The sequence below is a fragment of the Dermochelys coriacea genome, chromosome 2 (genome assembly GCF_009764565.3).
Source record: "Dermochelys coriacea isolate rDerCor1 chromosome 2, rDerCor1.pri.v4, whole genome shotgun sequence".
Lineage (NCBI taxonomy): Eukaryota > Metazoa > Chordata > Testudines > Dermochelyidae > Dermochelys > Dermochelys coriacea.
The window spans coordinates 91,465,327-91,478,304 of NC_050069.1; the positions used below are offsets into that span (position 1 = coordinate 91,465,327).

At 37.5% G+C, this 12,978-nt stretch overlaps 1 protein-coding gene across 1 annotated transcript in view; it reads right to left on the reverse strand.

Annotated features, from left to right (window-relative positions):
- The window catches only part of PIEZO2 (piezo type mechanosensitive ion channel component 2), a 448,530-nt gene that overhangs the window by 32,309 nt on the left and 403,243 nt on the right, over positions 1-12,978 (reverse strand). Inside the window, exons 38-46 of the mRNA XM_043508112.1 lie at positions 10,661-10,828; positions 8,053-8,442; positions 6,338-6,596; positions 5,573-5,755; positions 3,826-4,078; positions 2,861-2,993; positions 2,232-2,379; positions 1,905-2,119; positions 22-180 (exon numbers count right to left, since the gene is read on the reverse strand). Coding sequence (XP_043364047.1) covers positions 22-180; positions 1,905-2,119; positions 2,232-2,379; positions 2,861-2,993; positions 3,826-4,078; positions 5,573-5,755; positions 6,338-6,596; positions 8,053-8,442; positions 10,661-10,828 — 1,908 coding nt within the window. The remainder of the gene's footprint in view (positions 1-21; positions 181-1,904; positions 2,120-2,231; positions 2,380-2,860; positions 2,994-3,825; positions 4,079-5,572; positions 5,756-6,337; positions 6,597-8,052; positions 8,443-10,660; positions 10,829-12,978) is intronic.

The window sequence follows — 12,978 nt, forward strand, 5'->3', positions numbered from 1 at the left end:
AGAGAGTGGGAATACACTTACCCTTGAAATAAGAAGAGGTTTACATAGTTGTAACTTTTGGTGAGGAAGTTGCCAAGAACACGGGTTGGGTAACCACAACGTATCTGATATGCTGATAACCCAAAATAAACACATTTCACAAAATACCAGAGCTGGGCAACTGTGTTTTGGCTAAATTTCCTGCAATTAAAAGGAGAGAGAAAAAATGGATGAGTTTTATATCTATGTTCTACAGAATTAATCCAAAATGCTTTGCACATCTCTCAGCTCTTCATTTATGAAAACCTGCAATCAATCCTTGGTTTCAGGTCCCTCTGTGGCTGTCACCCAGTTCTAGAGAAAAACTACATCTGAAAGTGTAGATATTTAATAACAAAAAATCTACATAATTGGGCTAAATCCTGACTCATGTTTGCAGGGCTGTAAGCAACACAGTAGCACTGTACAGCTGTTTCACCTGCTGTTCATTGCGCTGAATCTCCCAGTGGCAGATTCAGTGTGCTTATGGAGAAGTCCCACATCCATTCCTTGAGCAGCTTGCTGTGAAGCTGCAGCCGGGTGGATGGGGTACACATGCAAATGTATTACTCACCCTTCCACAAGCAACACTGTGGATTTCTGGTCTTGCCTCTCTCCCAAAAGAGCCTGCAAGTATTAATGTACCTCTAGTGATGATAAGGGTCAGAGACAGAGGACCAGGGTCCCTGGAATGTGTGAGAAAATCACTGATGGTTGGGATCCATCTCTGTTTCTCAATGACCAGGGATGCTGATTTAGACCATGTAAACTGGGAAGAGGCTATTTATGTGGGCATCTCAGAAGTGGAGTGGTCCCTAGCATGATTACAGCTCAGCAGCATGCTGTGAACTCCTCACCAAGGACAGTGTTTGGGGAGTAAGATATGAGCCAATGTTTTCAATGAGTTGTTTTGGAAAACTATTCTAGATAAGGAACTTTCATGGGTTTATAGAAATCAGTTTGATTTAAATTGACCCTGACAGGTTTCAAATGCAAATTCAAGATTTAAGATTAGGAGATACATATTTCTTAAAGACAGGGTAAAGATCAGGAGGGATTTTGTTGCCTTTTCTTTTAAACAATAAATTAAACTGACAATCCCAAACTTCATTTTTCTCTCCCTTTTCAATGCTCAGTAACTTTTGAGGTAGGAGGTCATTGGGAGAATAGCAGTTTTATTCAAGCATGGTTGTAATTACTATTGCACTCGGAAAAATATAATAAATACATTCAAGGACAATTTTTAAATGCAAAGGAGGGTCTTTTTGTCTTTTCTAATTAGTTTGTTTGTATTCTTCACATGCAATAAACCATTTTTCCCCTCTCAGTAAACTATTCTATCACTATATGCAAGGTACAATGCAACTCTCTTGGAATTTTAAGTTTGCACTTTTTCATTAGTTGCTGGGACAAATTATGACCTAATACTCAATAGCTGTATGACAGGTACAAAAAGGTCGCGTATTTAATGTTGAGGGGGTGGAAAATAGAGCTATTATAGGAAACAGGAGGTTGTTAGGAAGCATTCATTAAAGCAGGGATGGCCCAAGAGTTTGCATTATGTCAGTTCTGACTACCTTAAACTCAACTTTGAATGTAGTTCTCTGTGTCCAGATCTTCATGATACAGTAACTACAAAATTATCCCCCTAAAGTCAGTTCTAATTCAGTATGGTTTTACGGAGTTCAGTCTTTCCCCATTCAAGCAGTTCCATATTTGCAGCACTAATTATTCTGAAAAGGTACTTAAACAATCCATTGGTAATGAGATCAAGAAGAAACCTGTTTATGATTCAGTCTTTAGCTGTAATTCATTCAAATTAAATTAGGAATAAACTTGAAAAATGATGTTATTCAACTCTTATGCTTTATTTTTAATGGGTTTACCTTTCAGTTACTCCAGGTAAGATAAAGAACATCCAAAAGTGTATCCCAAAAACAAGAATGACCTGGAAGATGACTTTTCCCATGACAGTCTTTCTGAGGTACAGTGCTCGGTCTACCACCATGGTCCCAAACTGAATGAGCACCATCACAAGGAATGCCTCTGGTACCTGGTCCTCTGATAATGAAGAGGTGATATCTGCTGCTGCAGAATGTTTCTGGGAAGGAAAACATCACAATAACTTTGGGATAACAAATTCTACATGGTATTTCACAATTGTGGCGAAGATTCTGAAAGAGGATTTACAGAACAAGCCTCTCATAACATACCCCAAAAGCCCAAAACCCAAACACAATGATGATGAAGTCCACAGTATCTGCGAGGAACATCAGCACATAAACATCAGTCACAGCACTGTATTCCGGGTGAATGAGATTGTAGAAAAACTGTCTGATGGGCACATATATTTGAAGAGTCCTGAAACAACATACACCACAATCTGATTTAAGACAAGTACCTTGAACTCAAGTTCCTAAGCTTACAAAAGGAAGGGACTGATATCATTAATTTGCTTAATTATACACTTCACTTTTGGGGTTCACGGTGTTTTACAGAAGCCAATTATTACCTGTTGTGTTGGCCATTTTTGTAATGTTCTGCAAATACCTGCCCACTAGGAAATTCACTTAGTCCACCAACTCATTCACAAAGGACAACAATTAGCCTTCAAATGGACTTTGAAAGCCACTGTTGTTTTGTTTATATGTGAATTGGTGACCAAGAGTGAAAGCATCTGTATTCTATCACCAATCTACTGAATCATCCAGTCCCCTGATAAATTTATACTTTTATAACTTATTTTTTTACTAAGAGTAGCATATTTTTAGTTATTTAAAAAGTTATTTCACTGTAATTTCCCCTATCCACCTCTCCAGTCCCCTAGAGAAAATGTGCTTACTTTTTAATCGTAAATGCCTTTGCTTTGATCATTTGTTCTCGAAACTTTTCCATAAGAAGCTCTTTTCTAGATTTTTGCTTGATGCTTAATACACTGCTTCCTTTCTGACTGCTGTTTCGTGTACTGGTGCTCCCTGGAAGTGAGGATGGGAGGAAGAAAACAAGAAAGAAGGCATCCAATTAAAATTAAAGTTTAGATAAAAATACTGAAGGAATAAAATCACAGATGTAAATAAGTCACACATTTAAGAAGTTTTTAAATGAAGCCAGACACCTTTTTTTTAATATATACATATATAGTAAAGTCTTGACTGTTTGACACAGACTTGACAACTGGCTGAATCAAACCTTGACTTAATATGGCTATAAAAAAGAGTTTGTACCAAAACTGATGTGACTAGCCTGCTTCAATTGCCAGGATGGTGTGTGTATATATAGAGAGATTGATAGATAGATTTGTGATATTGATTTGGATATCTATCTATCTATCTATCTATCTAGTAAAGTCTTCCTCTTCAGGAGATAGGGAAGGTGATCCGTCACAATATCACAAATCAATACTTGCCTCACTTCAGGTACCATATGAACTCAGATGTTAACAAAAAGAAGTTCACTATGAATTCCTGCTAATTAGAGATGGTGCTGAGCCATAAAGTTTGGATCTGGACCTTCCCAAAGATTTGGAATGTTCAGTGCTAGCAAATTATAGAGAAAGCGCTGGCTGTAGTGCTTGGAGCTGGATCTGAACTTCATCAAAGTTGAGGGTGTTCACTTCTGGGTGTTGGGTTGGGCCCATCTCTATAAGTATCCGGGATTTTGATTCGCATATTTCCCAGTCTCACAAAGCAGCCCTTGTGTTAAATATTTTCTGAGCTCTCCACAGAAATACATCAAAGGTCTCAACAGAATCATCTAATCAGAACTGAGCTACTGGTTTTCAAGGCTCAGTAGTGCTGTGACACATACCTCTCTTTGACCTGTGTGAGGACAAACTGGATCTGTGTGAAAGTTGTGACCCACAGCTGGAACTTTTCCTCCTGATGGCAGCCTGCTGTTCTGGGAAGTGGACATGTATGGATTCCACAGAAGCCGCAAGGTTCACTGACTTTAAAGAGTCAGCAGAATCTCTCCTGCCTGCTGTCAGTGAGAGCTCATCGCCATATTCCTCTTTACTACTGCAGCTTTCACCTTCATCATCTTCATCCCATAACCCATGGCACTAGTGGAGAAAGGAGGAAAAGCATGTCACTCTTGTATTTAAGTTAGGGTGATATTTATTATGCTGCAAAACAGACTATATAATTATGAGCATCTTCTGTCTTTGTATTCTGATATTTATAAGGTTCAGATCCCCTTTTTAATTTGAAGTCATTAAAGTTTGTTTGACTAAAGAGATATAATAAATATCTGAAAGTTACATAGCAATCAGTATGTGTTCTGGGACACTAACGAGGCAAAGGAAGTGCCTACTTAATGTCCATTTTAGAATAAATCTAGTTAGAGATATTATTATATTTGTGTTGTAGTAGGTGCCAGTTTTAAATTCTGCAACGATATTATGTGTAGGGCAGTACTGTCCTTAGGTTTTTGGGGAAAAATTATGAATGAGCCACAGCCATAAAATCAGGGATTTTATCAAAATATATCCCTTCCATGATATTTTCCTTGGTTCATTTCAGCCGTACACCTCAATTCTCCCCTCCGTTTTCATCCCATTTCCAGAAAGAAAAAAAAAGAAAAAGATCAATTGTCCATTCACACAAATGTCATTAAAGTATTTCAGTATGAAAGTAAACAATACTGGCTAAGCAGCCCCAAAAGATGTGTGCTGAAGATAAATCTCAGGTGTCATATCTATTGTTCACACATAAGACTTTTAGTTGCTTGGTGCTGGACAATTAAGATTTGACTGTATTGATAATTTGAAAAATTCTTAAGGACGAATAAATGATTCACTCATTGCTATGGACACACCAAACATAAGAAATGGCCACTTTGCCTACCTTTGGGGACATACAATCTGCAAAGTCAGCAATGAGATCAGTATTTTTTTGTTGAGATATCTTTAGGCTTTTAATGAGTTTCAAGGCCAAACATTTCCTTAGAAAATGGAGTCTTCACAATTTAAATGGCAAAAACATTTTAAAATAAAGACAGGTTTCAGAGCAGCAGCCGTGCTAGTCTGTATCCGCAAAAAGAAAAAGGAGTACTTGTGGCACCTTAGAGACTAACAAATTTATTTGAGCATAAACTTTCGTGAGCTACAGCTCACTTCATCGGATGCGCATCTGATGAAGTGAGCTGTAGCTCACGAAAGCTTATGCTCAAATAAATTTGTTAGTCTCTAAGGTGCCACAAGTACTCCTTTCATTTTAAAATAAAGTAACTTAATTAAAAAAGTTAAAGTAATGTTAACTCAACACCTGTAATTAAACCTGTAAAAACGCTGATTAACAAGGGACAGAGGGAGAATGGCACTGCACAGTGGGACCAGAAGGTTTCCACTCTATTCCTCGTTCTGCCACAGCCAACTTGTATGATACTAGGCAAGCCATACAATCTCTCTGTTCTTCAGTTTCCCCATCTGTACAATGGGCATAGTAATATTTTATTTCACAGGGGTACTGTGAAGACAAATTCATTGTGCTGAGTCGTCATAGGAATGACTATAAAAATTAAATAAAATAAAGACATGCCTTTTATCTCAGTTTACCTTTAAAATGGATCGATGGAAGAACAAAGCAAGGAGCTGAACAAGGTCATAGTGCACATAACCCTCTTTCTTTTCTATACCAATAATATTGGGCGGATGGTAAGGTTTATCTTTGGTGTAATCCACATGTTTATTCCAGGGAAAGAAGCCAAACTGGAAGAAGTACTTGATAACAATGGTCACCTATATAGAAACATAATGTATCAAGAACAATTATCCAAACACCATTCAACTGACAGACAAGTAACCTCATGTCAGTAACATGAAATACCATGTGACTATTTCATGTTTTTTTTAAAATTAGATTAATTAGTGCATTTATTGTTCTGTAAAACTAATTATGTTTTCATACATTCCAATTAGAGGGATCGCCATGAAAAAAATCAGTGTTTACGAACAGGTGCTACCCAGTGGCATTTGAGATACCGCAGTTATTTTCCTATAAATACAAGAGACAGTAACTGCAGTATCTTGGATACCACTAGATGGTAGCTATTAGTAGATGTTGCCTTTTTAAAACTAGAAGGAGGTCAGCCAAGTGCAGCACAGAAAAATCAAACAATCACCTCTCACCAATCACACCAATGCCCAAGGATGTTATTTTTAGTATATATTTCTATTATAATGCCCAAAGAAGAGATATACAAGCACAGAAAAGAGACAATTCCTGCCCTGAGCAGCTTATTATTCACTTTTATTTGCAAAAAAGCATGTTATCTGTTCCCAATGTGTTTGTCAAATAAGGATGTAGGAGTAATGGCATACCTCAGTGTAGACAATGGCTGTCATCCAGAAGCGTTTGCTAGGCCTGGGGACAGACAGCATGGCCCAAAGGAATATAAGGATGGGAAGCACAAGGGTAATCATGGAGGCAGAGATCATGTGATTAAGGATAATCACAAAATAACACACCATTTCTGACCGGGCCACCAGTGTATTATACAGGGCATAAACGAGAAGCAATAGTCGAGGCTGACCACTGTAGAATTTCTCTGATTCCTCCAGCTCTTCATCACGAAACATCCTGTGAGAAGAAGAATTCCATGAATGACATCAATATGAAATTCACGAAAGCTGATATTTATTATTACCATTTTCTCCTTTATAATGGTTCCAGATTCTGTTGGAAAATCTGTAGACATGAACAGAATTTGGTATTCTAAACAAATATATGTAACATAGTCTGATGCTAAATAAATTCATGTAACATTAAACTCCAGCCACAATTTACAGTAAACCATTTGTAAGTGCTAGTTTGGTATTTAATACATGAAAACAATCAGCTTCCCTATAAACACCTAATCATTGCACCTCATCTGCAAATCATGTTCTGGTAGTGAGACATTGGATCCAGTTCTGATCTACTTATACCAGGAATCAGGAATAACTCCATTAAAAGTCAGTACAGTTACACTGGTGTGAAATTAGTGTAAGTGAGATCAGAATGAATGCCATTTTTATTTTGGCCACCAGATGTGCCTTGTCTCCTTTGACTGTTAGGGTAAACCCGACTGTTAATAAAAAAAACAAGTGGATGTTAAAAACATAATAAAATTGTGACAAAGTGTAAAATTATTACATGAACTCACATAGATTTAAATCTCTCCGCTTTTCATTAGTGTCATTTATTTATTATTATTTGTACTATAGTGGTGCCTAGGAGCTCTAGTCATGGGCCAGAACCTCGCTGTAGTAGGCACTGCACAATCACAGCATAAAAGAAGAGCTTTTTTTTGTCTTGTCAACACTTTGAATTTTCCAGCCTTTGGAAAGATTTGGTTGAATACATGAAAAACAAAGGAATATGGAAGCATAGACGAAAAAGCACTTGATTTGCTCAGGCAGTGTGGTGCCTTTTGGTCTAGTTATAACTGAGCTGATGGGATCATTTCTGGGATTTGAGATTCTGCCTAGCCCTTATGCAAGTGCACTGTGGTAAAGGAAGGAATAAGGAGACTTTTCACATCTTATGTGGCCTGCATAAGGGCTGGGCAGAATTTCAGTGTCTGTAGGCAACGGAGAACAGGGAAAGCTGCCTCCTTACTGTCCTTGGGAAGAATGATGTCACAAAGGAAGATGAGAAAGAAGAGCTATTGGCTCCAACTCCCAAGCACTGACCAGCATAAGTTGTTGGCTGCCTGGTGGGGAGGGGAGTATACTGCAGCCCATGAAGGAGTGCAGCATTGCCATTGGATTTCAACTGCAGAAATCCAATGGCAATGGGGGCTATTAACTAAGTGTATGTTGGGGGAGAAGCAGAGATTTTTTTCCCATGTAATTTTAGAAGAAAGGACCTTTCCCAAATAAAATTAAAACAATTAGAGAGAAACAGCCCCACCCCAACAATTAAAACCAATTTTTGAGAGAAAAATCCTCACTAATAACAGCAGTAGTTAGACAGAAAACACCTCCTAAAACAGGAATTAAAGTATTTAGGAAAACTTCAAAGACTAAGTTTTTTCTTCTCTAAAGTTTCTTACTTGTTTAGAAGCAGCTCACTGGCAGTCAGGTCGTGTGTCAATGGAGGGAGGATAGCATCATTTAGCTTGTCAATTTGACTGTCATCTGGGCTCACCATCATGAGGTTCTTGCCAGCAGAGTCATCTTGGGAACTGAAGGAAAGATGATCAAAGCTGACAGCTTTGCTGTATGAAGGTGGGATTTCGGCATTGCCATCTGCAGCAGAGTATGATGGCACGTCAGTATCAGGAGTGTATGCAGCTCCTTCTGAATCCAAGCCATAATAGTCCACCTCATCTTCTCGTCTTGATGTAGAACCTGCCCCTTCTTCTTCATGCTCCCCTTCTACTTCTTCAATGGTTTCTGTTGTGCCCTGACGAGAATACAGCATGGTGACCTGGGTAGGTTCACTGTCAGGAACAGGAGGAAGAAAAAGGATTTCTCTCTTAACACAATTACTCAGAAAACTTTGCTAACTCTGTTTTAACATGGAAATATTGGCAAGCCCTCACTCTGCTCCCAAACTTTGAAAATGCACTGCAGTTGGCAGAAGATGTACTGCTGTCACCTCTTCCTTATACATAAAAAACACTGATCCATTTGCACGCGGAGTGATTGCATGTTGAGCTTGCAGTGATTCAATACAGTTCCAAACCAAGACAAGACAAATTAATGCTGACAAAGAGGGAATTTGCACACAATTTTTTTAGAACAAACGAATTCTAAACACAATTAGAGCATATTTCTACATTTGTTTCAAGTGAGCTGGATGATGCTACAGTATAATATAGGAATGCACATACTTAATTGTAAATGTAACATTTCTAACAATCATAGCTTTATCATTTCAAAACTGCAGCTTGCAGGCAAAATTCAATTGGACACACAGAATCCATCCCCTCACGTTTCATGCTATATTTATATAAAAGGATAGGCCAATTGCAAACATGGAGTAATGCCATCCAGAGTAAATAACTGTTTGAGTAGCAGGGTATTATGGTATCTTACCTTCAGTTCACTCTACATTTTTCTTCTTCACTTTTTTGGCTTACCTGCCTCTTTCCTCTTCTGTGTGTACTTCCTCTTTTCATATTGTTCTTACTCACTTTTATCTGCTCACCTACCTCTCTGCTTCTCCACCTTGCTTGACAAAGCTCTTCTCCACTTTATGTGTTTTTCATCTCTCCTGTCTCCATTCTGTGTTTGCTCCTCTCTGCACCAGCTTCTCAGTTGGTGTAAACTGTTGCAGCTCATTGACTTAACTGAGAATCTGGCTATCCCCCTTCAGCTACTTTCCTGTCCTTGCTTTGCTTCTTGCCTTCTTTTGGCTATGCCCCACTCTTCCCCTATTCCTAGTTTCTTCTCTTTCTTCGCTCCCATATGTCCCTTTCCAGTTTGCCCCCATCCCAGCTCCAACAGTCAGATAATAAAAAGGAACAACATGGATTTTACATGCATCACATCCTTTTACTGCTTGCCAAAGAGACAAAGTTTGAAATACTGGCTGGTAATGGTAGAGCTCCCTTTGACTTCACTAGGATTTTACCCTATATAGATATAGATAGATATAGATAATACGCTTGCTATTGTAAAAGCCAGTTGACAATACTACCTCCTGCCAAAATTCAAAATAGATTTCTATACCCTTTTCCTTTGAAACCACTTTCAAACTGCAGCTATGTTAGGTCACCTTTTAACTTCTAGTGAGTGTTTTCAGAAGATACTGATGGTAGCTGTTGCTTGAATGTACATTTTGATGATTCTCAATAGTAAATAGTTCCTTTAAAGATGATTAATGAGTGAGAATGTAAAATGCTGAATTTCAAAATAAATCAACACCCAGAAGTTGCTAAAACAACTTGCAATATGGAAGTAGAATGATCTAATATGCCATACAATTTTATTTTTGAAATGAAATTTGAAACATTGCTTTTATATCTTGAAGCCATATAAAATTTAGGCAATTTTAGTCTTGAGTTGCAAAACTAAGTGAACAGCTCTGGAACAATTCTCTACTATGTTTTTTCTTTCACTGTTTGTTTATATTGCTCGCTATCTTTTCTTAATAATTTCCCCTGTCTTAATTCCAAAACTTCAGAGTCTGTAAATCAGTGGAAGAGAATTCAAAACATATTTAACAATTCTTTCCTCTGAAGAGAGTAGCTAAAAATTAAAGGAGCGTGGCCAAAATTTGCATACCTGGGTGCCTAAAATTAGATTCCTAAATCCATATTTAGGTACTGGATTATTTGAAGAGCTGGAGCTCCCATAAATTCCACTGAAGTCAATGGCAGCTGCTGGGGGTTCAGCACCTTTGAAAATCAGCCCCTTTTTTATTCAGGTTCCTATATATGGATGCAGGAGTCAACATTCAAAGGTCAAAATTACAGATCAAGTTATAATGAATAAAAGAATAGGGGACTTTTTTATTTTTAAAAAGCAAAACAACAAATACATAACTGGTTTATGATACTGTCTTGTACCTCAGTCTTGTCACAATATACAAGGGAATGAAGCTTCCAATAAGCATGCAAATTGTTTTAAACACACACATCTTCACACGTATACAATGTCACATGTAGAATGGCCAGGGTAAATGAGTGAACAAAGCATGCATGAGTTAAGCACCTTGACACTATACTGCCACTGTCAGCTGATGAGGAGGACATATCCATGCTGTACATTTTACGAAGCCTAGGTCGAGAGCGCTCACTTGTTTTAGGAACAGTGTCTGGTCCATCTAAATCATCAAGGGTTGACTGCCTTGAGAACAGCATGGTTGCTTCAGTGTAGCAGCTAGCAGCGCAAACAGTTATAAACACAATGTTAAATACCAATGACATTACTTTATACACAGTTCAGTAAATGAATGTGCTCGTCATGCAGCAAAACACAGACACAAAGACAAAAGGTTCAGAGAGAAGATAAGGACCTGATTAGAGTCACCATAAAACCAAATTCTTATGTAAAGCCAGTTTGTGACTATAAAAATATAGAAGCCATAACTACAAATCATAAAATATAACCGCTATGCATATAGATATTGGAATCAATACAGTCTCAAAGTTCCCATAGTGCCTAGAGATAACTTTGTACAAGTGAGAGTTTTTACTTTTGTTTGCTTTGAATAGAAATTCCCAAAATGCAATTAAAACATTTTGGAAGCTGATCTCCTCTGTACAATATCTATTTTATTAAAAATAGATTCTGTGGAATTCTTTTATACAGGTGCAGGCCAATTTCCTAAAAGGGCTTTCAGAATTAAAAAAACCCTCATGTTCTACTAATAGAAAAAACAGAGCCAAATCAGTACTTACTTGATGAATGCCATGTATAATTACCATTGCTTTGGATTTTGTATCTAATAATATTTGTATCTAATATTATATTGTATAATATTGACATTGATAATTAATCATTTTAAGAAGATTTTATTTATTTTGAATCATTTAAAAATATTTTCCCCATTATTTCAAAATTTGTAAAGCACACACAATATCAAAGAAAGGACATTTTCAGTTAAACCCTTATCTCCTTTCACTTGTCACTACAATGGGACAACAGAGGCATATATTATACATTCATATGCTACTGGATAAAATGAGAAGTAGATGAGTAATGAAAAAGACAACACTAATGTAAATAGAAACATTAGCAATGGGGAAGGGAAGCAAATACATTAATGACATATGGTAGGTAAACGCAATGTATTTTGCTGTAATTGTGAATGAAGTACACAGATGTGCATGAACTGAGCTGAGGGAACTGTTTGGAGTTTTAATCCATGCAGTCACCTCTCTGGGTCTCTAAGATTCATAAGCGAGAAAAGAAAGCACTAAACAATGAGGGGAGAACCACTCTTAGAATCTGATCCTGCACCACCGAAGTCAGTGCGACTTTTCCCATTGACTTCAGTGGGTGTAGGACTGAGCATCTGGAAGGTCCACACTATACATGGATCTATAGGGCACTCTAGTTCTAATTCTTTAAATGAGGTTTTTGGTATTGAATTATAGGGAGCTAATAGCAGATTGTATAATTTATGATATTTTAGTGTCCTTTTAAAACCCAAACTCCATCTCACCATCTATGCTGGGAGCTGGGTTTCTTTTCTGTAAGCACTGAGGGACAGATTTCCAAAGGTATTTAGGCATATAAAGAGGCAATACGCACCTTGTGGGATTTTCAAAAGCACATAAAGCAGATTAGGCATCTAACAACCATTGAAATCAAGTACTTTTGAAAATGTGATCCATTGCCCTTTTTCACTTTGGTGCTTAGTTAATCCACAATATAGTTATTACCTTGTAAAATTACAAGTTCCTCTCTAAATGTATATATGTGTGTATATAGATGTATTGTCTTGTAAATAACAGTGGGGAGAAACAGGGAAGGGAAACTAAGTAACTCTGGCACCTGTGCCACCAACAAAAGATGACTCATATTATAAGAAGTGCCTCCACTGGTACATTTTCATTGAAAAAATGTATTCCAGTTTCCCTCAACTGCTCCCCACCTGAAGGGCATGATCTGGCACCTGTTGAAGTGGCAAAATGGCAAAACAATTACTGATTTAATTAGGGGCAAGATTAGAGTTAGTCTTTGCAATGATTTTGATTACAGCTCAGTGACCAGAAAGAAAATCTACATCTACTGAGCAGCTGATGAGAAGCCTCCAACGTTTGGAAAGCGGCACAAGATTATACTGATAGCACAGTAAATGTGCTTCCGAATGTTAGGAACCTGCAACACCAATAAGCTGTTAAGGAGGATTTGATCTATACTGTGGTGTACAACTGGCAAAGTTTGTGTTGACTCAGTCACTAACCAGCACAAACATTTATCCAAGCAGATCCTTCCAGGTCATTTTTCAAATTGGCATCTCTAGAGACTTTGAAAAACACTAGCTTCTTTAAAAAACATTCAAAGAATAGGTATTTTAAATT